The sequence below is a fragment of the Garra rufa genome, chromosome 5, assembly GCF_049309525.1.
Source record: "Garra rufa chromosome 5, GarRuf1.0, whole genome shotgun sequence".
NCBI lineage: Eukaryota > Metazoa > Chordata > Actinopteri > Cypriniformes > Cyprinidae > Garra > Garra rufa.
The window spans coordinates 41,602,844-41,628,426 of NC_133365.1; the positions used below are offsets into that span (position 1 = coordinate 41,602,844).

The 25,583-nt window shown below is 36.2% G+C and overlaps 1 protein-coding gene across 1 annotated transcript in view; it reads left to right on the plus strand.

The window, feature by feature from the left end:
- Positions 1-11,443, plus strand: part of smarca1 (SNF2 related chromatin remodeling ATPase 1) — a 30,671-nt gene extending 19,228 nt beyond the window's left edge. The window contains exons 13-25 of the mRNA XM_073840420.1: positions 571-723; positions 895-1,027; positions 3,111-3,256; positions 3,478-3,606; positions 3,800-3,910; positions 5,991-6,104; positions 6,224-6,346; positions 6,452-6,584; positions 6,887-7,005; positions 7,238-7,312; positions 7,407-7,544; positions 10,251-10,361; positions 10,803-11,443. Of these exons, the coding sequence (XP_073696521.1) occupies positions 571-723; positions 895-1,027; positions 3,111-3,256; positions 3,478-3,606; positions 3,800-3,910; positions 5,991-6,104; positions 6,224-6,346; positions 6,452-6,584; positions 6,887-7,005; positions 7,238-7,312; positions 7,407-7,544; positions 10,251-10,361; positions 10,803-10,862 (1,545 nt within the window). The 3' untranslated portion in view covers positions 10,863-11,443. The remainder of the gene's footprint in view (positions 1-570; positions 724-894; positions 1,028-3,110; positions 3,257-3,477; positions 3,607-3,799; positions 3,911-5,990; positions 6,105-6,223; positions 6,347-6,451; positions 6,585-6,886; positions 7,006-7,237; positions 7,313-7,406; positions 7,545-10,250; positions 10,362-10,802) is intronic.
- The last annotated feature ends 14,140 nt before the right edge of the window (positions 11,444-25,583 follow it).

The following is a 25,583-nucleotide window of genomic DNA, read 5'->3' on the forward strand; positions in this document are numbered from 1 at the left end:
TATTGAGAAAATCGCCTTTAAAGTTGTCCAAATGCATATTACTAATCAAAAGTTAAGTTCTGATATATTTACAGTAGAAAATTTCCAAAATATCTTCATAGAACATGATCTTTACTTAATATCCTAATGATTTTTGGCATAACAGAAAAAGCAACAATTTTAACCCATACAATATATTTTTGGCTATTGCTACAAATATACCCGTGCTACTTAAGACTGGTTTTGTGGTCTAGGGTCACATATTCTGCATGACCATATTCTACACACCTATTCCCTACCCAATAACTAAACTTAACAACCATCTTATTAACTATTAATAAGCAGGAAATTAGTTGTAGAAAAAAGTTGTAGTTAATGATTTGTTAATAGCGAGAATTGGACCTTAAAATAAAGTGACCATAAATTGTATTATGTATGTGTATATCAGCCACTGACCACCCTGATCGACTACTAAAAAGTAGACCATATGAATTATAGTTAAGTGGTTCAAATAAATAATTTCTGTCTCTCTCTCTCTAAATTGCTGTCCTTCTCTGTTCCTGTTCTTCTATCTCTGTTGTTGTGCATTAGCAAGCCATAGAAGCTTTTAATGCCCCGAACAGCAGTAAATTTATCTTCATGCTGAGCACACGGGCAGGTGGGCTGGGGATTAATTTGGCTACAGCTGACGTAGTGATTCTCTACGACTCAGACTGGAACCCACAGGTGGACCTGCAGGCCATGGTGAGCAACACAGCACACACACACACACACACACACACACACACACACACACACACACATAAAACTTCAAAACCAAAATCACTTTTATGATTGTGAGCCTCAGAGAGATGCTAGCTTTCTTTATGACGGTTGTTTTAAATGCTTGTTGTTGTGCTGTCTATTGTATTTTAGGACCGTGCTCATCGTATTGGACAGAGAAAACCAGTAAAAGTGTTCAGGTTGATCACAGACAACACAGTGGAGGAGAGAATTGTGGAGAGAGCAGAGATGAAACTACGACTAGACTCCATAGTCATTCAGCAGGGTATGAACACACTAGGAGTAAAACAGTTCCTGCAAAGGAAAAAAAAAACAGTTCTTCACGGTTCAGTTCTCATGTCTAATGACACCTCTAAAAATATAAATATTAAACGGTATGAATTTTAAGGTGTCCATGTTCCCAAAGTAATTACAGTAATTCTCTCTCTGAATGGCTGTACTGGCAGAGAGAAAATGGGTTTAACAGTCAATTAAACAAAAAACTCAAACTCATATTGCAAATGTGTAATTATAAGTAATTTGCATTACTTAAAGTAAACAAAACCTTAAAGATGGTTTGCAAATTGTAGATGCTAATAGATTTCTCACTGGTTTTTGAGCAGTTTTTGAGCTTAGATGCATGAGTTAGGTGTGTGATGTTGAAACCTCATGGTATTTGCTAGTGGTCTTTGTGGCACAGAGATCTTTGACAAAGCTGGTGGTGTCATTTATATAAGCTACCATTTAAAAGTTTTTATTTGGAATTTAAAAGGTTTGTGTATTAAAGAGATAGTTCACCCAAAAATTAAAATTACCCCATGATTTACTCACCCTTTAAGCCATCCTAGGTGTATATGACTTTCTTTTTTCAGACAAATACTATTGGAGTTATGTTAAAAAATGTCCTGGTTCTTTCAAACTTTAAAATGGCAGTGAATGGATGTTGAGATTTTGAAGCATAATAAAGTGCATAAAGTCATCATAAAAGTACTCCACACGACTTCAAGGGGTTAATAAAAGCCTTCTGAAGCAATTCGATGCATTTGTTTAAGAAGAATATCCATATTTAAAACTTTCTAAACCGTAATCTTAAACTTCTGCTAACTGTCATACATTCACGAAAGAGTGGCGTTTCAGTGGATGACATAGGATATAGGCTAAGTATAAGCTCTAGTGAGAATGTGCTAGTCTCAAGAGAACCAAGTTTTGTTTACAGCAAATCTGGGCTTATATCGAAAACCTCTGACATTTTTCTTTATACACTACCAGTCAAAAGTTTTTGAACAGTAAAGGTCATTGAACACTGAATCCAAATTTTTGCATGTTAAAAAAATAAATACGACCTCATGTTGTGTCAATCACGTTTACACACTGCCTCCAAAATCGGATTAGATTCAATTTTCTGCGATTTTCTGCGTCATCCGTAGAAAGTATTTTGATAGGGAAGGATGACGGATACGAAAAATGCATATGAAGACTCAGTGTGCAATAACCTTAAGATTTTTACTGTTTATTAAAGAAGTCTCTTCTGCTCAACAACCCAAGGTACAGCAAAACAGTATAGTTCTGAAATATTTTTCTGTTTACATTTTTTTTTTAACTTTTCTATTTGAGTATATTTTAAAATTAAATTTATTTCTGTGATCAAAGCTATATTTTCAGCATCATTACTCCAGTCTTCAGTCTGCTGTTCAAGAAACATTTATTATTATTATTATTATTATTATTATTATTATTATTATTATTATTATCAATATTTAACACAATTTAGTAAATTTTTTCAGGATTTTTTTTGATGAATAGAAAGATCCACAGATCAGCATTTATCTGAAATAAAAAGCTTTTGTAACAGTATACACTATACAAAGTATAGTAAAAGATTACAGATAAAAATTAATAGTTTTATTTAGCAAGGATGCTGTAAATTGATCAAAAGTAATGATAAAAGACATTTTTAATGTTACAGATAAATTTTGTTCTTCTGAACCTTATATTCATCCTGAAAAAAACTGGAAAAAAAAATTATACTCAGCTGTTTTTAACATGATAATAAATGTTTTTGAGCAGCAAATCAGAATATTAAAATGATTTCTGAACGGTCATGTGACTGGAGTAATGATGCTGAAAATTTAGCTTTGATTACAGGAATAAATAAATTTTAAAATATAGTCAAATAGAAAACAGTTATTTTAAAAAATATTTAAAAATTGTACTGTTCTTGCTGTACTTTGGATCAAATAAATGCAGGCTTGGTGAGCAGAAGAGACATCTTTAAAAAACATTAAAAATCCTCCTGTTAAAAAAACAGTATAGGTACAAACTGAACTGTAAAAAAGAAAATTATTAGTGCTATTATTTTGCTCTTACAGGACGGCTGATTGACCAGCAGAATAAACTTGGGAAGGATGAAATGCTACAAATGATTCGACATGGAGCAACACACGTGTTCGCCTCTAAAGACAGCGAACTAACAGATGAAGACATCGACAGCATTTTGGAAAGAGGCGCCAAGAAAGTGAGTGGACACAAACAAATTAGACTAGACTGAAGTCTATAAAGTTGGTTAAATTACTGGTAAATTCCATAATAGCTTCAGGTCCCAATTCTGAAAGCTTTCATATTCAAGCTTGGATGAATAAAACCCATCAGATTTCCTTCACATTATGAGAATTTTCCACTCCCGTTGATTCTATATAACCCTGCTGAACTCACTTTGTTGGGTGTTTTCCCTCTCAGACGGCGGAGATGAACGAACGCTTGAAGACACTCGGTGAGAGCTCGCTGAGGAACTTTACCATGGACACGGGTGGCACCGAGACCAGCCTTTACAACTTTGAGGGAGAAGATTACAGGGAGAAACAAAAAGTTAGTGTCTGTATGAAGGTTTACCGGGTGGGAATCGATTCATACTGGTGTATAATGCAGCTCCAAGGTGCATCTGAGTCTATCAGTGCGCTTTTGGCAGCTGTTTAAGCTTTGCACTTTTATGTCACAGACTGAGAGTTTATGTGAAGCTGAAAGCGTATGTGTGTGTTAAAGAATTCTGTGTGTTGTGCAGCTAAGTTTGATCGAATGGATCGAGCCTCCTAAGAGAGAAAGGAAGGCCAATTACGCTGTAGATGCTTACTTCAGAGAAGCACTGCGAGTCAGCGAACCAAGAGCCCCGAAGGTAACACACGTGCATGGTTTAGACACTCTGAAATGATTTTTTTGTCAGTGCTAGTCATGACTGCATACTCTAATGCAAGTACAGTGTACACAAGCCTACAACACAATAAATAATGCACTCAGATCACTGTTTTCATCAGGCTGACAGCTACACAGGAGTCAGTGAGTTAAAGTAAATGTAGAAGTAACTCAGCTGAAGGGCGCTGTATCATCATGTATTGGAGGGACGTAATGGATAAAGAGTCGAAACACAAAGGTTGCAGGTTCAAACGCTGACTCAGAAAATGACCTCATGAACTGGATGCTCTTCTTCTGTCTGTCCTGTCACTGCGGTGCCCTTGAGAGAAACACTTAGCTCTAGATTGCTCCTGTGGGAGAGTTTGTTCGAATAGTGCACTGTAAGTCATAAAAAACATCAATAAGGATAAAAGCGGCTGATAAAGAAGAAGTAAATGCGGCGTTCTGCTCTTAAATTCACTATTTATGACATTATGATATTCTATTTTATTCTATATTGGTCAGTGGTGTTGTTAAAGGATTAGTTCACTTCCAGAACAAAAATTTACAGAAAATGAACTCACGCTTTTGTCATCCAAGATGTGCATGTCTTTCTTTCTTCAGTCAATAAGAAATTATGTTTTTTGAGAACAAGTTTGAAGTTGAAGATAAAAACAAATATGAGTTTTTCGACATACCCTAACTGTATTGTCCCGGATCACACAGACTACGCATGCACATTGCAGAGACGAGACAAGACAAGCATTTGACGTTATGAAGTATGTAAATTGTCAATTTGTTTTGAAAATAACAGATCGTTTCACTAGATAAGACCCTTCTTCTTCGTGTGGGATCGTTTAGAGCCCTTTGATGCTGCGTTTAAACTGCATTTTTGAAGTTCAAACTTCGGGGCACCATTGAAGTCCACTATATGGAGATAATTCCTGAAATGTTTTCCTCAAAAAACATAATTTCTTATCGACTGAAGAAAGAAAGAAATTTTTTTTTTTTAATTAAAAACTGCTAACTATTAAAAATTATCTTTGTTCATTGAAATTAATCTGAAATAAAATATAAATATTGTATGAAAAACTTAGAAATAGAAAAAGATAAAAATGTTTTCTTGGAAGCGAACTGAAATAAAATAAATTTGTTATATTAATAAAAGGACTTAAATTGAAACTGAAATAAAAATAAAGTAAAGCTAAATATAAACAAAAGCTAATAAAATGACGAAAGCATAACAAAAGTACTTAACTTAAAAATGTAAAAATAGAAGCAATTTAAAATATTAAATAATACTAAAATTGCACTTATTCTGGATCAGACTGTCCCAACAACCATCAATAATATAATATGTGACCATGGACCACAAAACCAGTCATAAGGGTCATTTTTTGTGATTAGTATTCCACCCTATTTGGCCGAGATACACCTATTTAAAAATCTGGAATCTAGGGGTTTAAAAAAATCTAAATATGAAAAAAAATTGCCTTTACAGCTGTCCAAATGTGGTTTCTTAGCAATGCATATTACTAATCAAAAATTAAGTTTTGATATACTTACAGTAGGCAATTTACAAATTATCTTCATGGAACATGATCTTTACTTAATATCCTAATGATTTTTGGCATAAAATAAAAAGCGATCATTTTGACCCAAACAATGTATTTTTGGCTATTGCTACAAATATACTTGTGCTACCAAAAACCATTGTCAAAAAAAATTGTGTTTTGCTGGTATTTGCTAGAGCTGTGTAAACTAGCTTTAAAAAAAGATTTCTAGCAAATTTGATGGGGAGTTGATAGTTTATAAAGTGATAACCCTGTCAGCAAAATACGTACAGCAGGGAGCCAGTAAACCTCAATTTTAATGAATATCATTAAATTAAATTGAAAACCAAATGAGTGTTTTGATTAAAGTGAAGTGTCCGCTAGATAAAGATGCATCTGCCAGGAGCATAACAATGTTTTGTCATTATACAGTGCACATCAAGAATCACACAGATGTTGTCATGAAAATATTCATACAACAAGTGTATGTGGAGAGATCATGAAGTGTGTGTCTGTGTGGATGTAATCCAGGCTCCTCGGCCTCCAAAGCAGCCCAACATTCAGGACTTTCAGTTCTTTCCACCACGTCTCTTTGAGCTGCTAGAGATGGAGATTCTTTACTACAGGAAAACCATCGGATACAAGGTGAGCACTTTCTGTACACCATGTTTGTATTCAGTATGTGTATAATCTGCTCAAGTGCTTGCTGTTGAAGCATCTGATATAAAGTGGTAAGTGCGACTGTGTCTGTGTGTTTATTGTAGGTTCCACGTAATCCAGATATCCCAAATTCAGCACAGGTGCAGAAGGAGGATCAAGCTAAGATAGACGAGGCTGAACCCCTCTCACCTGAAGAGACAGAGGAAAAAGAGAAACTACTCACACAAGTACACATAAGCATCCTCTCTACCACTCACTCACACATTCATACACACTTAAATGCGCTGAGTACAGAGCACAGTACTATAGCAGAATATGTTTGCTTATCCCAGGGCTTCACAAACTGGAACAAGCGTGATTTCAATCAGTTTATTAAAGCTAATGAGAAGTATGGTCGTGATGACATTGACAACATCGCCAGAGAGGTGGAGGGCAAGACGCCTGAAGAAGTCATGGAGTACTCCGGTACAATACACACCAGTGCAACTATACACAAGCCTGACATCTATAGATATTACACACTAGGAATGTGCAAACTACATATTTTCAAAATCCACTAGTTGGTGTGTTGTTTGTACTAAATGGTCTTAAAGGGACAGTTCACTCAAAAATTTAAATTCTGTCAATAATTACTCACCCTCATGTTGTTCCAAACCCGTAAGACCTTCATTCATCTTCGGCACAAGAATGAAGATACAAACAACACAAAAATATTTCACTGCTGTAATAACTACACTCACCTTATACGTTGTTTGTCATTATAATAGCTGTGTTTTGGGAACGCTGTAATGAGCTGCAGGATATTGAGAAGATCATGGCTCAGATAGAGCGAGGAGAAGCTCGCATCCAGAGACGCATCAGCATCAAAAAAGCCCTGGACGCCAAGGTCAACCTTTCAAAAAACTTGCCATGGAATTCAATTATGTTGTTGACAAGCCAGTTTTTCTTTAATGGCTGCTGAATTATGATTGTGTGGTAGCTTTAGTATTCCTTGCTATTGATGATTTGCAACCTCAATATTAGACAGTGAAGTCACAGCCTTTGTAAATGTAATTTTTGATGCAATAATAATTAGTAAATATTACTTGTTTGATGACGTGTGTTTGGTGTACTTGTAGATAGCGCGTTACAAGGCTCCGTTCCACCAGCTCCGCATCCAGTATGGCACAAACAAAGGAAAGAACTACACAGAGGTGGGTGCATTGGAGAGAGAGTTAGTGTGTGTGTGTAAATGTGTTTACTAAGAACTTAAAATATGGAAACTTTTCTTGGTGTTTGTGCCTGCAGGAAGAAGACAGGTTTCTGATTTGCATGTTGCATAAGATGGGCTTTGATAAAGAATATGTTTATGAAGAACTTCGACAGTGTGTACGCAACGCTCCACAGTTCAGATTCGACTGGTTCATCAAGTCCAGGACTGCCATGGTGAGAGCGTGTTTGTGTTAGAGATGTTATAAAAACAAATTGTAAAAAAATTCTCATTCAGTAATCACAAACGATGAATATACAGTTGAAGTCAAAAGTTTACATACACCTTGTAGATTCTGCAAAATGTTAATTATTTTATCAAAATAAGAGGTATCATACAAAATGGATGTTATTTTCTATTTAGTACTGACCTGCAAATCCCACAAATTCTTTGGTTTTTCAGCAGTTTTGTGTATTTGAACCCTTTCCAACAATAACTGTATGACTTTGAAATCCATCTTTTCATACTTGTATGCAACTATTACAGAAGGTTCGAACACTTCCTGACGCTTCAGAAGGAAACACGATGAGGGTGTAAACTTTTGAACAGAATTAAGATTTTTCTTTTCTTCAGAAGCTACAGAAGATACTTACATGTTTCCAAATAGACAAATAAGTTCAATTTACCCTGATTTTCAATTTCAAAAAGTTTCCCCCCCCCCAGCTCTTAATGCATCGTTTTTCCTTCTGGAGCATCAGTGAGCATTTGAATAGTTCTGTAATAGTTGCATATGAGTCCCTTAGTTGTCCTCAGTGTGAAAAGATGGATTTTAAAATCATACAGTCATTGTTGGAAAGGGTTTAAATGCACAAAAATGCTGAAAAACCAAAGAATTTGTGGGACCTGAAGGATTTTTCTGAAGAACAACAGGCAGTTTAACTGTTCAGAACAAACAAGGGACTCATGATCTATAACTATCACAAAAAAAACAGCTGTTTGTCATTCAGGTAACAACACAGTATTAAGAATCACTTTTGAATGAGGTCATTTTTATAAATTCAACTATTATTTTCTCTTGTGGACTATGTGTAAATGTCTTTTTATGTGAAATATCTTATTCAGGTAAGAGCTAAATAAAAAATAACATAACACTAGTAAAAAATTAAATAGACTAGAAAAAACAGGCATGAAATGTCCGTAGCAAAGCCTTCTTTTAGAGGCATCACCACATGAGAAAAAAGATTCATAAAGAGTCTAAATGGCACCTTAGTTTATTATTAACATTAGGGTTATATAACAGTTACAGTCAGCTCACATTAGATGTGAATGGAAAGTCTCATATGGATATATTTTTGTGGTTATGGATGTGTGTAGGTCTACTTGGCTGTACTTTGGGGACAGCATTGTCCCCATAAGTGAACTGAATTTGACGAAGCTTCCATTTGGGAATGTCCTCAAGTGACCTTTCGCAAAAAAAAGCTCCCGTTCATTACTGTTGCAGTGTCCGACAAGCCGTGACACTCTCACGCCATACGTTCTTACTCAAATGACAACGTTTAAAATGTAAAAGAGCTCTAACCCATGTTCTTAACTAAGAAAACAGTCAGAAAAAAATAAGTGAATTCACTTGTTACCTGAACTTTAAAGGGGACACGACCCTCTTTTTATTTGTCTCTAAATTACATTCACGCTGTTTTAGGAAGCCAAACAAATTAGAATAATAACAGAAATAACAATTTGATATTATTCCTATGACAGTAATAGCCATATATTGTTAAACAGATGGACTTTAAAATAAATGAAAATTAATATTTCATAGTTATATTATTTTTGCTTTACACTACAGTAGGGAAATGACAATACTTATTTCCTAATTTCCTTCCTAATTTGGACTGCAGTAACATTACCCATTTAAACCGCTAGCTGTCAATAATTCATACTGCACTTTTAAGCTTTTATTTTGATGGAAACAGCAGTAAAGCTTTTATTTTGACAGAAAACTCCAGCTTCAGTGGAAACAGGCTTACAAAAACACGTCTCGCTACAAATCTAGTGAAATGCTGTAATCATCTGCAACGAAAATAAAGCATAACTGATGGCCGTTGTGTTCCCAAATGCACGATAAACTCACAGCACATGCAATAAACGTGTTCACTGCATTCACTGTGAACTGAGCCGTTCTGAGGTGCGGAAAACAGGAGCACGAGCTGATCGCCTGAACGAAGTGCGTGCTTCGCCTTGAAACACGCAGCAAAAACAGACTTGGTGAGGGATTAAACTGGGATTGTGCTTTTGGTTTTAGTTAATTTAACAGATACATCCCTAAAACAAACGTTTTGTGGCTCTTTAATGTACTGTAACATTTCGCTGTAGCACCTTAGTTTAAGCAGCTCATGAACCGATAATCTACTGGTTATAGGATGAAATAAACAGGAATTAACATCAGAAGGTATCTTGTTTCAACTATGGAAAGACATCAGTACACACCATTTTTCAAGTTCAAGTCCACTGATGTTAATCTACTCTCTGGTCTGGTTTGTTTGTTGGAGAAAAAGATTTAAGGTTATGATTGGTCAGATTGCCTGTCAATCAAACTCCCTGGAAAAAAGTTAAAAAATTTTTAAAAATGCAAAAAAGATAACTTTTCGGTCAGGGTTAAGATTAGTCGGTAGCGTTTATGTAAAAACAATAAAGACCTATGGAACAGGTGAGTGAATGTGTATGCCTGTCTCACACACAAATGCAAAACTCTGTTTTTTAAACGGATTATATCCAGGGATGTTTTTCAGGTCATATTGGCGTGCGTGTTTGTGAAAGCGAGTGGGTGCAGATGTTTGTGTGATGCCTGAAAGGAATTGTAAAAGTCGATGAGATGTGATGTATAACTCTTGTGCTGAGATGATGAAAGAGTTTCCTTCCGTGTGTTTTGTCTGGTTTGCTAGGAGCTGCAGCGCCGCTGCAACACGCTCATTTCTCTCATTGAGAAAGAGAACATGGAGATAGAGGAGAAGGAGCGTGCCGAGAAAAAGAGAAGAACACCCAAAGGACAATCAGTAATACGTCCTGTCTTCTTTCTTTTCGCTCCATCTGTTGTTGTGCTCCGTGCTTCGCGTCCCCAGAGACTTTCCCTCTAGTTCAGAATCACGCTTGAACAACTGAACAAGAACAACATGCAAATGATCAAAATTCCCCTCAGATTTACTGTCCGCAGTAAAGTATAGTAAATCCCACTGACGATTTCAAACCTGTCTATCTATCTATGTATCTGTCTGTCTATCAGAGCATATGCATGGTGAGTTGCAAGATTTCGCCTGGAGCGAGGAGCATTTTTTTCCCTTTTTTCTGCCTGTTCTCTCTTGCTTCAGTACCATTCCATCACATGCTAACTGCCTATAATGTCAACAAGATTTACAATGATGTACAATCTATCTATCTATCTATCTATCTATCTGTACATGCTTTCTAAACATGCTGTTTGTTTCATCTTGTTACAGGCTTATAAGCGTAAAGCCGAAGTGTCGTCTGACAGGAAAGAGAAGAAATCTCGTACCTGACTTCTGTGCCCGCAGCTCTTTACTCCTCATTACGAAGCACTACAATAATCAGACGTCTACAGCATTTTGCCAGTCTGTTTTTATCTGTTATATCTGTGACTCAACACCAGTTTCTCAAAATAAACATGTAAATTTGAGCAAAACAAGCTTTTTAGGGACATCTAAAATACTTCATACCACATTGAATTTTGTCCCACAGGCTGCATACGTGTTGGCAGCTACGCAACGTTTTGCAAAAGCTTGTTTTTATTCAACATTTTTTCAAAATTTTCCTTGTTCATATCAACGTTGGCATTTATTTAGCATGCTAAATAGGGGCTCCAAAGCCTGTTTTGATCTTGTTTGTGTTTTATAAATGAAAATCTTTTTGCCTGAGACTCTGTTATCGTATGTTTAAGGTCTCTGTGATCTGCACCTTAATCCATGTGATCTGTAGCTTTGCACATCCAGTCTTCTTAAGCTCTTTTATACATTCATGTGCCATTTTAATGTTGCATTTAAGCTATTTTACACATTCTTGTTCAGAGAACCTTTCCTGATCTTTATATGTAAGTCCAGTATTATTAAAAAACTAAATCGTTTGGTTTTGTTTATATCTTATTTATATGCTTAGCCACCTTTTTCTTCTACGCGGAAGTAAGCCTATGGGTTATTTAAGAATAACAACATGCAGTAAATGGTAAAACTGTTTGCACTACAAACAAGTGTGTTCATAATTAAGATAATACATTAAAATGGCATGGTAATACACCAATGTGCAATATCAAGCAGCAAAATGAGCTGGTTTGTACAGCTTAAAATAGCTGGACTTGGATGAGACCGGAAGCCTGACCCATAGAATTTACAGATTTTACAAATTTTGTAAAAAAACATTTGTCCTGAACACACAGCATGACAGAACGAGTGTTAAAAGCTTCTCTTCTGCACTAAAAAAAATATTTATAGTGACCAAAGTAGGCAAAACCCCTCTGAAACCAGGCTCAGTGACCTAGGAGTATTTTTTTGACTAGTAGCCTATATAATGAAAAAGTTATGAAAAATTATTGTATGCCAAAAATCATTAGGAGATTAAGTAAGGATCATGTTCCAATAAGATATTTTGTAAATTCCCTACCGTAAATACATCAAAGCCTGATTTTTGATTAGTGATATGCATTGCTAAGGACTTTATTTGAACAACTTTAAAGGCGATTTTCTCAATATTTAGATTTTTTTGTATCTCTGCCAATTAATGCTATATACTAACAAACTATACATCAACAGTAAGCTTATTTATCAAGCTTTTATTATACATTTTTCAACGCTGGAGTAAGCTGTTCTGTGAATGTGCAAGACTTCCGGTTCATTAGCCGCTGTAGGAAAATAGTGAGGAGAAGAAGTGCAGTACAGTTAAAACTGCACTACAAACCATTTTGTTCATAATTAATATAACTCATTAAAATATAATATGGTAAGACACACAAGTTTGCAATATCAAGCAACAAAGGAGCTGTTTTGTACCACTAAAAATAGCTGAAAACGGACGAGACCGGAAGCGACGCACATTACATTAAATTTACAAATGGCGCGCCAGCTCTTACAAAAAAAAAATGGCGGATTTAGTTCATTTAAAAAATAATAATAGTAAAAAAATGACTACACAACTAACAACGAAATAAGAAAAAAATGCTAATAGATCATTCTTGTAATATGTTAAATTATAAAACTTTTAACCTACTGCATAAAAAAATAAAGAGAAAATGACAATATTCAACACTCAACATTAACTCTCCATAATAAATCAAGCTTCTGTGTTCCTGCTCGTTGCAGGTGTGGTGTGACAGTGGCTGTAGTACCGCATACCTCTCCACATGGGTGCGCTGTTGTACTTTCTCTCAGCCTGGGCGAGCCGCGGTACGTTCTCTGCGCGCGGCTGTTTAATGTGTACCGCTTCCCCTCACAGTTTCTGTCACACACTCAGACAACGTGAGTACAGAAGCGGGTTGTCTTAAAGGCACGAAGAAACACCTGAACGAGCAGAGACGAGCTGCTGGCCGGTATCTGACTCAGGTCTCACTCTGAGCACATCATTGGTTCCGGTGACATCCATTACCATACCGCACTGATGACATCTTATTTAAGCGCGCAGGCAGACGACAAGACAAGAAACCTGTACTATCAGGTGAGAGCTTTGGTTCAACAGCACTAAACAAAGTCTCTCTATTTCTCCCTGCCATCTCTATCGCAGCCTCTTCACTCTTTTATATAAAAATGGGGGGGTTTCAAATTGAATTTGCAGCGAGTGTGTGTGTCTCAATCACACCTATAGGGTTTATGCAAGGCACACACACAATCTCACACACAGTCATTAGTACCCAAATGACCTGCTGTGACAGAACTGCAGTCACACTCTTGCATTCTGCTTCCTGCTCACTGGCCCAGAAATCCAATCTCCCCCATCATCCATCTCCGTGCGTGTGTGTGTGTATGAGAGAGCAGCAGTGTGTGTGTCTTGAATGCAGGTGTTAATGTGTTTTGTGCCTTATCTCACTCAACCAAACACACTACATAAAACATATGCAGCTCAGAAAGAGCAAGAAAGAAGCAGTACACTGCAATAGTCACTCTTCTGTTTCACTGGGGACAGGAACAGGTAAAATTGTGAGTACGAACATTATGTCTTCTTTTTTAAAAAAATGAAATGTGCTCTGAAGTTTAACAGAGATGGTTTACCAGAAAATATTTCCCTTGTAATGAATTCTCACAGCTCCGCACTCTTCAGAGATGCCTCTCTTTACTAACTGTTGTTAATTAGGCATTGAGCTACAGTTTATTAGACATTGCAAGTGTGAAGATGAATATATCATATATATCATATGTGTGACTTTGACTGTTTTTGGTTCTTCTACTCAATCACAACAGCACAAGTTAGAATATGCTTGACCCCTCAAGGAAATATTACTCTATAGATTTCAGTCAGTTTAGCTCAATATTCTTTTTGAAAAGAATGAAATTGAGGTTGTGAGGGATAGAAGTACAGTGCGTTCATTGGATTGTACTGTTGTTTAACTGCGTACCGATTGTTCAGCTGATGAAAAGACTTTCTGAAAGTAGACAAAAACTCCTTAAAACAGTTTTGAAAGTTGTGAGCAGGGTTCTCCGAACTCTCTCACGATTTGGTCAGTTACCCAGATCAGGGCTCAGATTAACTTTTTTAATTGGTAGCACTGGTGCTTCCAACTTCAAAAAGTTATGAGCACCAAAAAAAAAATTTAGGAGCACCCAATGAATATTAAGCACCACAACTGCCAATTGAGCAGAACAGTCAGCACTCGTCCCGGCATTCCTTTTTAGTAATGCACCGATCTGGATTCTTCATGACCGATGTTTTACAAGCAAATGGGCTGATTCGGATTCTGAAAGACTCTTGTTTAAATATTTATTTTTATGCTTCAGGCAAGGGACAAGAATGAATGAAAATATGAATACATGAACAAGATGTTTATTTTCTCTAATACCATTTAAATTAGAGGCAACCACTGCATTCTTAAACAATCTACACAAAGATGCTGCCTACATGAGAAGTTTCTGATTTAAATTGGATTGTATAATTTCATAATCTCAAGCAAAAACAGAATGGTAGGACTTTAGCTTTGTGAAGTTATGCTATATAACTAACACTTGAACCAAACCAGACACGAAAGACAATTTTAGTCCAGTAATCAGGCGCTGTTTGACAGGATATTACGTGTACATGCCGCTCAGAACAGCACACAAATACAAATAAAGTGTTAAACCAGCAAGGTTTTAAAGCAAATGCAAATAATGTACTTATGAGATTGCGAATAAGTGCAGTGTCCATGAGTGGAACTCATCATTTGATGTGAATGTATGCCGCTATTAGTACGCTGCCATATTAGTGATACTCAGATGTAAACAACAGCATTGATTGTACGGTTAATGTACTACTGAATACATTGTTCTGCTAATTTATGCTGACTATACCATGGAAAAAAAACATTTGGAAGCTTCTAAATTGTATAGTGAAGGACTTAGTAAGCAGGAAAGGGCACAATATGGAAATGATAAAAACAAATATGATTGTTGTCAAAATGTAAGCCTTGGAAATCCTGGTTCAGTTTGGCCAACCACAAATACCTTTTGTTCCTCAGACACTTTTTTGCACTCCTCTCCTTGATTTGTTATAACTTTTGGCGGTCTGTGGTACTCCAAATGTTTTCCCGGTCCGACCGATTAGTACAGCCCAAAACATGACAATAATTTACCATTTTCGGCTGCAGTAATCAGCAAAATATGCAAGATTTGTTCGGTTCAGTGGCATTGTGTACGTTCAGTGCCACCAGTATGGCCGATTAAGCACACCTAATTAAACACACTCATCAAGGAACTATTAGGCATTCTAGAAACTTCCAGGCAGGTGTGTGGATGCAAGTTGGAGCTAAACTCTGCAGGACACTGGCCCTCTAGGACCGAGTTTGGAGACCCCTGATCTGGGGCCTTAATACAGTGCGTGACATTGTAAAGACTGTAAGTCCATCCCTCACAGACTCATTTTTTATCCATGTTAAATTTAATATGCCGTCTAACCTGATTAAGGCAACGTCACTCCAGTCTTGTTCTGTGTTTTAAATGTCACTGCAGTATTAAATTTGTGTCAGAGGATTACATTGTACTTTAGGTAAAAACAAAAAATTTAATTGTATCCAATGAATTGAATAAAAAGTCTGTCCTCATGTACTCATTACATTTACATTTACTTTTCCTTTTCAGTTTTGCATTGGACACAAATAGATTTTCCCCCCAGTATTGGTAAACTGACAAAAGAAAGGTAGCCAATTTTATATTACCATCATATTCAAGCTCTTCTGAAGTCAGAATATTGCTTATTGTTAACTAAAAAAAAGGTATATAATTGATAATAGCTACAACTTAAAATTTAAAGTGTTCCAATGAAATAAATAAAAAGTCTGTCACCATGTACTCGTTACATTTTCATTTACTTTTAATTTTCAGTTTTGCGCTGGACATAAATTGATTTTTTTCTCCAGTATTTGTAAACTGACAAAAGCACTATAAAGGTAGCCACTTTTATATTATCATCATATTCAAGCTCTTCTGAAGTCAAAATATTGCTTATTGTTAACTAAAAAAAGGTATATAATTGATAATAGCTACAAACTAAAATTTTAAATGTTCCAATGAAATAAATAAAAAGTCTGTCATCATTTACTCATTACATTTACTTTTTTTTCATTTTTGCTTTGGACACAAATGGATTTCTCTTTCCAGTACTTGTAAACTGACAAAAACACTTTAAAGGTAGCCAATTAACTGAAAGTTTGACATCAACATCAGAGATGTCAAAAAAAGATATATATAACTAATATCTAAAAGTAATGTATAACAGTATATCGCTTTACTGTCCCTTTTGATTAATTTAATGCATCCTTGCTGTGCAAAAGTATATAAAAAGTTGTGACAGTAAAACATTTATAATGCTAGAGAAGATTTCTGCTTCAAATAAGTGCTGTATTTTTTAACTTTATATTGAGCAAATAATCCTTAAAGATGTATAACAATTTCCACAAAAATAACAAACAAAGTTTTAACCATTAATAATAATAAGATTTTTTTGAGCATCAAATCAGTGTGACACTGAAGACTGGAGCAATGGCTGCTGATTGAATAAATAAATAAATACATTTTTATATATATTTACACACATTTAGATACATAAATATATAAAATAAAATGTATACATTTTATAAATGTATTTCCAGGTAAATTTATTAATATTTCCAGGTGAATTATTTCATTAAAGGTTAGATGCTTAAAGTTAGCACAGATTAAAAAAAGAGGCTGTGAAGGGTAGATTTACAGTCTTTACAGTGGAAGACACTGTATAAAGACACTGGATCACATAATTTTTTAGAATTCACAACTTTCAAAACTTTTTTTTTTGTCTACTGAAACTTTCTTTCAGAAAGACCTTTGGTCAGCTGAATATTCAGCATGTTGTTAAACGACAGTACAGTCCATTGAACGCACTGTACTCCTATCCCTCACAGCCTCCATTTCATTCCGGTCATAAATTAAATATGCCGCTATCCTGACTAAGGTCTATTACCAGTAAAACTGGTATGGACAAACATACATAGATTCCTCTAAATATAAGGGGACATATTCTCCCCTTCAGTTCATCAATCCTTTCTACACCCTTAGTTCCAGTGGTGGCCAAAATTATTAGAACTCTAGTATTTTCACAAGCTACAAAATGGTTTTAAGTCAGTTATTTCTATCTTTTGCTGTAGTGTGTCAGTAGGAAATGTCAGTTTACATTTCCAACATTAATTTTGCCATTAATTGTAATAATCAGTGAGATTTTACTTTGCGCAAGGAGTCTGACAACAGCCAGTGCTCTACACAGAGATCTGATCTCATCATCATCCAGTCTGTCTGGAATCACATGAAGAAACAGAACAAACTGAGACGAGACTAAATCCAAAAGAGCTGTGGCAACGTCTCCAAGATGCTTCAAGAAACCTCCCTGCAAAACTACAGTACTGTTAAAAGTTTTAGGCACTTGTGTAAAATGCTGTAAAATGACGATCTCTGTGTGGAGCACTGACTCCTTGTGCAAACTAAAATCTGATTGGATTATGACAATTATTGGCAAAATGAATGTTTGGAAATGTAAACTGATATTTTCTTACTGACACACTACAGCAGAATTTTTTTGAGTACATTTCAGGATTTCTCTCCATATAATGGACATCTATGGTGCCCCCGAGTTTGAACTTCCAAAATGCAGTTTCAAAAAACTCTAAATGATCACAGTCGAGGAAAGAAGGGTCTTATCTAGCAAAACGATGAGTTATTTACTAAAAAAAATGACAATTTATATACTTTTTAACTTCAAATGCTCATCTTGTCTAGCTCGGCAAGACAAACGTTTGAGATTAAAAAGTATATAAGTTGTAAATGTTTTAAGAAAATAACCGATCGTTTCACTAGATAAGACCCTTTTTTCCTCAGCTGGGATCATTTAGAGCCCTTTGAAGCTGCATTTTGGAAGTTCAAGCTCAGGGGCACCATAGAAGTCCATTATATGGAGAGAAATCCTGGAATGTTTTCCTCAAAAAACACCATTTCTTTTTGACTGTAGAAAGAAAGACATGAACATCTTGGAAGACAAGGGGGTGAGTACATTATCTGTAAATTTTTGTTCTGAAAGGAAAGGAGATGAAGTAAGTGAAGTATGGTGACCCATCCAAGTGCACACACACAGTAGTGAACACACACACACACCGTGAACACACACCAGTGGGCAGCCATTGCTGCGGCGCCCGGGGAGCAGTTGGGGGTACGGTACCTTGCTCAAGGGACTCACCTCAGTCGTAGTATTGAGGGTGGAGAGAGTGCTGTACATTCACTCCCCCCACCTACAATGCCTGCCGGACCTGAGACTCGAACCTGCAACCTTTGGGTTACAAGTCCGACTCTCTAACCATTAGGCCACGGCTGCCCCCATATGAAAGTGAGCTACTCATTTAAAACCATTTTAGCTGGGGAAAATACTAGTGTTCTAATCATTTTGGCCACCACTGTGCGCCTTTTGCACCAAATACCACAAGAGCCACTAGGGAGAGTTGTTCAGGTTCCTGCACCCCACCCAGCCTTTTCCCAAATAATCATTATGCACTGATTTAAAAAAAACTGTTGAAAAAAACAATCTATTTCAGCCACTGATGTTGCATTTATAGCATTTATTAAAATAAGTTTTAACTGCGATACACTTAATGTGAAAGGACCTTGAAACACTAGTGTTAACAGCTTGTGCTAATTGGCTTGGAGTAATTTGTTTATCCAGCTGTACAAATGAGACACGGGTGTGCCACAGGGACACCGCGTCTCTCCGAGTAGAACGAAAGGACCAGACGCAGATTTTGGAGTTTGTTGCCATGGATGCAGCTTACCTCCTGTGAGCGACAGTGTTTGGAGTTGTTTGAATGACGCTTGTAATGAATCAGTTTCTTTAATTCACCTTTTATGAAGCATCAGCTGGGAATCATTTGCTGTGAATCACTTCTGTGCACAGTTTCTTTAGGATCATTTGTTCGACATATTCTTTGTAGGCTTGTCTGTTCCTGCATGAATGATCAATAAATCAACGACCCCACAGACAGAACGCAAGAAAGAAAGAAAGGAAGAGAGAAGACCGGCATCTCAAGACAAGATAAGGCCTTAAACCATTGAAATTCTGGTAAGATTCGCTTACTCTAAATTATATTTACACTGCAAAAGAATTTAAACAACAAATATAGCACGGAAGTTCAGTTTACACTTGTTTCAGACGGCATGATCCACAGTCTGTTCAATGACCGCCTATTGCATATTGCATACAAAAATGGCAAGTGGTATAATTAATTTCAGATAAACTTGTAAACCGCATGTAAACGAATAACCCTGTGATTGATGGATTGATATTTAATGTCAGATGTCAAATGATCTCTTGCTTACTAATTGGACAGTGCTTGGTCAGACAAAGCTGCAGTGAAGACTAGACTTTATGCTGCAGGCCAAAAGTCAGGGCTACACTGGTATTTACACTGGAAAAGGATTGAATCAATATAAAAAGTTTGGCTTTAGAAAGATTAAGCCTCCGCTACCTAGATATCAATACTAAATCAATGCCCATGGAGGTTTTCAAACTTTTTAATGCCATGGACCCCCCAAATATTATGATCCCCCTTGGGATCCCTTCATAAAATATGTAGCAAACTGTATAATTTAATGTACTTAAATTGTAAAAAAATAAAATATATGTTACTGTATCTGGAAAGTATTACTTTCTATTAATGTTGTGAATAGAATAAATAAGTCTCATGATTTCTGACTAGTTCTTAAATATGTGACCCTTGACCACAAGACCAGTCATAAGGATACATTTTTTGAAACTGAAATTGATATATAATCTGAAAGCTGAATACATAAGCTTTCCATTGATGTATGGTTTGTTAGGATAGACCAAGATATAACTACTGTATTTGTAAAACCGCCTTTAAAGTTGTCCAAATGAAGTCAAAAATTAAGTTTTGATATATTTACAGTAGAAAATTTACAAAATATGTTCATGGAACATGATGTTTACTTAATATCCTAATTATTTTTGGCATGAAAGAAAAATCAATAATTTTGGCCCATACAGTGTACTGGTTTTGTGGTCCAGGGTCACATATGAGTTATGTATATGTAATCCTTATGTAGCTTATTCTGTTACAAAATCCTTGATTAGTCTGATTTATCAAATAGACATAAGAAAAGCCTTGAAGACTTTGTAATTATGCAGTACTGTCTTAATTATGACTTATGGACCGATCATACTCTATTAATATATTGAACTATTCCATAGTCCTCCATCATGGGTTTTGTTTTCATCATATTCTCTCTTGTGTACAGTGACGAATGCATTTAGAACATCAGATTTCAACACAGCAGGGATAAACTGCTCTTTATCTCTGTTTGGAAGCTCATTTAGTCTTATTAAAGTTCAGAGCTTGTTCTCTGTAGCCCTTTGTAGGAAAAACGAGCTGCGGCTGTCAGGCGCACAGTCCCTGAGCGCATGCCGAGCGCATGTGCTCGCGTCGCTGCAGTTAAGTACGCGATCCGCTGAGGGAAAAAGGGCATTTTCAACACTGACATTTACGTGGATTAATAATAAATATCTCATTAAATGAAAAACATCTCTTCAGTGGCCTTGTGTTGACAAATTAATCTTTAGTCAACATTTTCCACGCTTCACATCACACTGTGTGAACTGCCGAGCTGAGCTGTATTTACAGGTACCAAAATTTACGGAATGATATTGTACCACTTTCATTTTTACCATATTCATGTTATTTTTTACGTAAGTGGGCATGCCTGTTTTTTTCCTAAAGGGGATATCAGATGGCCATTTTCCACAAGTTGGTATGATTCTTTAGGATCTACATATTACTTAGGTTAAAATTCCTCAATGGACATGTAAAACTAATTTTTTTTTACCTTGTCAAAAACAGCTTAGTTCACAGTGGTCCATTTTGATGCATGCCTCTTTAAATGATAATGAGCTACTGCTCACTCCACCCCTCTTCCATTTTTTGTGTATTTGGTGGCATGTTACCATCAGAAACAAACTAATCCACTAATCCATCCTCAGTGGCTCTGGTGTTGGGAGAAATTGAAGATTCTTACGTTCACTTTTACATCCAACTACAAAATACCTGCATTGCTTACAAGACTAATGTGGAACAGTCCGTTAGCAGTCGTGGGTGGGGCCTGAGCAGTATGACATCATACTAATAAGAAAAAAAAAATGACTTGATTGAGAATGTTTAGGTTTTTTGGGAATTAAAAAAAAAGGAGTTAATGGATTTTTATCATTGTATGGTGATTCTGTCCACACAGCTAAGACACATTTATATGCAAACACCATTTAAATGAGAATTTCGCATCCGATGTCACCTTTAAATATGGGAGGCTTTCATTGTGAGTCATTTCCAGTTATTTTAGCTTTACTAAAACAGTAAGGGATGCAAAAAAACAAATGAAAAAATGTGGGCCGTAACGGAAAACTTATAATGCATTTGCCTGAAAAAAAATTATTTAAAACACTTTTTGTATAATTAATTGTATTAATATTAGACTTTTTAAATCTGAACTGAAAAACTATAAACTAATAAAATAAACTTACTTTGAATTATTCAGTGAAAGCATTGCAACAAATTGGACAAAATATTTTAGAACAAACTTAAATATATTATTCGCCATACAGTTCTTTCCTGTAGAATCTCATCAAACACATCAGAAAGTACTTTTAAGTGATGCTGTTTTACTGTACTCTGCGAACTGAATCGGATGCCATTTTTTCAGGTGGTCTATCAAACCTGTCGTGGAAAACTGCTTAAGCACTGTAGCCCCTCTTGAGAACACATAATGCAAATTTGACATTGTAATCAGAAGCATTAAAGTCAAGGTTCAAATTGAGGGGGGATGCGGGGAGATGGAATCCCCTTATTGAAAAGAATGACAAAGCATCCCCTCCTTAAAACCACCATCCTCTTTAGATTAATAATGTTGTGTAAAACTTATCATGCAAATGAAATATTAAAATTATCTTCTTATGATGATTTAAGAACTAAATAACAGCGATTGACCAATCAGAACTCAATATCGCAACAAGCTGCGCACAGGCTCAAAAAATGGTGTTTCGTTTCTGAATGGTTTTTGAATTAATTGAGTGAGCCAATGATTAATAATCCATTCATAAAGCGGGTCACTTGCCTTGTTTCTAACTGAATCCGCCGTTTTGAACGAATCGCTTGACGGAATGATTCAGTGAATCATTTATTAAAAAAGGTGCTTGCTGCCACCTACTGGCAGTTTTAGTGTTATATTTATTCATCTATGACAGGCCAAAATAAGTCAAGATACCAGCATAAAAACACATACAACAAAATATTGTTTAATTATCGACAAAATGTCCCCCATTTTAGGCCCCAGAAGGAAAAATGCATAATTTTTTGTTGCATAAAAATGTTTTTTTTTTTTTTTTTTTTTACAATTTGACCAATAGTGTAGCACCATGATAGTGGCTAGAGCAAGACTGAATTCTCAGCATGGGAGGACATGCAAGGCAGCATATTTTTGGTTTGTATTTTCAGCTTTTATTTTTTGGACAAAAACGAAAATGCTTTTTTTTTTTTTTTGGCGGCCTAAAATTCAGTGCATCCCTAAAAGCAGTCTGTTATATTCCTTGATAGTATAAACTTGTATTTATCAGAGAGTTTTACTGTTAACATTTTGTTATCATTCTAGTAATTTACCAGTTAATGAATTGGAAGTGTCACACATTTACAGGAAATGGCTTTTGTCCCGAGTTCGAATCCAGGCTCAAGGACCTTTCCCAATCTTGATCCCCCCCCTCTCTCTCTCTCCCTCCCTCCCATTTCTTAAAAAGATGACAGAGAAACACGGTAGTGTTTATTTTCTGAATGGATATGTTTTTGAATGAAATGAGTGAGCCAATGCAAGGCGGCATATTTACGGTAGGGCTGGGCGATTAATCGAAAAGTAATCGAAATCGACATTCAGAACCTATAATCGATCAAATTTCTCCAGGTCAATTATTTCAATTACTTTCCCTTTAAAAACACTACTGCGTGTGGAGTCACGTGACCCCGCTCCGTTACGTTGCGTTATTCCGCCGACATGTCGATGGAGAGCTTAAACAGTATTTATACAGTAAAAAGTATTTACTGGATATACAAGAGTAATTTTATTTAGAAGAGATACTGCTTATTTTCTACTTTTAATATTTATTATTATTTTATAAATAATTTATTTTGTTTCCAAAAGTGCAAGTTATTTATTTTCACTAATTTAAGAAAAATGTGACTTTTCGTTTTAAGCAATGTGTGCTTTAATTTCAGTTGTTCAACACTGATGTTCAATAAATAATCATAGATAGTAGATAGTGTGTGCACCCTTCATTCAAAAATCTCTCACTTGTAATATGTGTGCTTATTTACTGTACAAAACTTGTCAGTGAACTATGAGGGCAAACAAAATAAATATTATTTAAATATAATTAAATATAATTTTATTAATGAATAAAATAATCGTTCATTAATCGTAATCGGGTTAAAATGTTCAATTAATCGAGATTTTGATTTTAGGCCAAATCGCCCAGCCCTAATTTACGGTTTGTATTTTCTGCTTTTTTTTTGCCAAAAAACAATAATGCTATTTTTTGGCGGTGTGTAAACTGGTATTTATCAGAGAGTTTTACTGTTAACTGCATTTTGTTATCGTTCTAGATATTTACCAGTTAGTGAATTGGAAGTGTCGCACATTTACAGGAAATAGCTTCAGTCTTAAAAAAAATAGGAATATCTTGTCGTGCCAATAGCCTTGTGAGCTGTGCTGTTGCACTTCGGACGTCCCGAGTTCGAATCCTGGCTCGAGGACCTTCCCGATCGTGATCCCACCCCCCTCTCTCTCTCCCACTTCGCTTCCTGTCAGCTCTTCACTGTCCTGTCATAATAAAGGCAAAAATGGAAAAAATAAATATCTGCAAAAAAGGATGTCTGTGTATCGCTCAGCCTACTGGAAGTAAATGTATCACATGCTTAAGTGCTGAATGTTGATTCTCATTTGAGTCATGCGCATATTTACATACTTTTAAAAAAGGATGATAAAACAAAAACACCTCTGCAACAAAAAAAGACAAAAAATAACTAAACTATCTTATACGAGAGGACTAGAGAGACCAAAATAACACTGTTTTCATAAGTGCCACTTTTCTTTCCCACTACAAGCATGGACGGGGATATTCTTTCGGTTTTCTTTTTTCCTTTCTCTTTCATTCTTTCCCCCATCCTCAGCAAAACTTTGTGTCTCGTGTGAGTATGGTCTTTTCTAGGCTGTTCAATACCTCAGCCTCAATAATAGAAACGGCACGGTTCTCTTTTCGCCCACATGCAGCAGTGCGTTCACTGGCTACCCGTGTCCACCAGTCTAAGAGCGGCCATGTGCTTTCTCTGATAATGTTTCGGCTGAACAGCTGGTCCTAGATCAGAGCGCCACATCACACCACAGGACATTTCATCAGGAGAGACCACAAAGAATGGGAGTCAGAAAATCAAAGGCTTGTCAGCTTTTAGAGGACAATGTCATTTCTTTCCTATAAAAACATTGCGGCCCCCCGCCGCACGGATGTGAGACCGAGAAACAAAGTGAAATCTGTAAACAGCACAAGTCGATAAGGGGGCTCTGGGCTGACCTGATCATGTGTGACCCCCTGTCGGGCGCATCAGTGGTTCCCATGGCGACCGAGTGTCTGCGAGTTGACTTCTGCTTCCACAGTCGATGGCTCTCTCTCTCCCGCTCTCTGTAATGTCATACCTTAAATGGGGATGACTAATTACTAGAGTTAATTAATTTAACGTGTGTTTGCATGCATATGAGGTATTTGCCTTACTTGGAGTTTAAGTGATTGCATTTTTTGTGAGTGTGTGACAAAGATTGAGTGTGTGTGTGTGTGTGTGTATGCTTGCCCATGCAGACTTGGCTAATCCCTGATCGTGAGATGGCAGAGAATATGCTGGATTTCTTAAGGCTGCCTTCGTTCCATGTCAATAAATAATGCCAAAACTCTCTCTCGCACACACATACGCACACACACAGTTTGTAAAATCAGTTTCCCATTTACATTCAGTTTCCAGTATGAACAAAATGTCATTTTCTGTTCATAAATGTCCCATGTCTCCATCACTCATAAACATGCAGGAACGTTCTCTTGATATTCGGCGGCAGACAAAGCCACTGCTTTTAGCCCGAATGGAAATATATGTTAATGTGTGCATGCAATTAGGTGAGAAAGAGATAAAAAGAGAGGGAGAGAGAGAGTAAGTCTGAAAATATGGATCGCTTAATGTGTATGCATTGCAATTAGAAGAGAGGGAACGAAAGGGACAGAGAGAAAGAGAGAGGAAGTTCTGAAACCTCTCTCTCCCTCCTTCTCTCATTAACATTATTTCGTGCATAAAATCTCCATGTGAACAAAAGGGATGAACAGAAAGCAGTGGCAGAAGCGGTGGATGTCGCAAAGCGTGAAATTTTCAGTAAATCCCATAAAGCATTTATTTAGCTCTTCCTCCCTTCAGAATACATTACATCTTG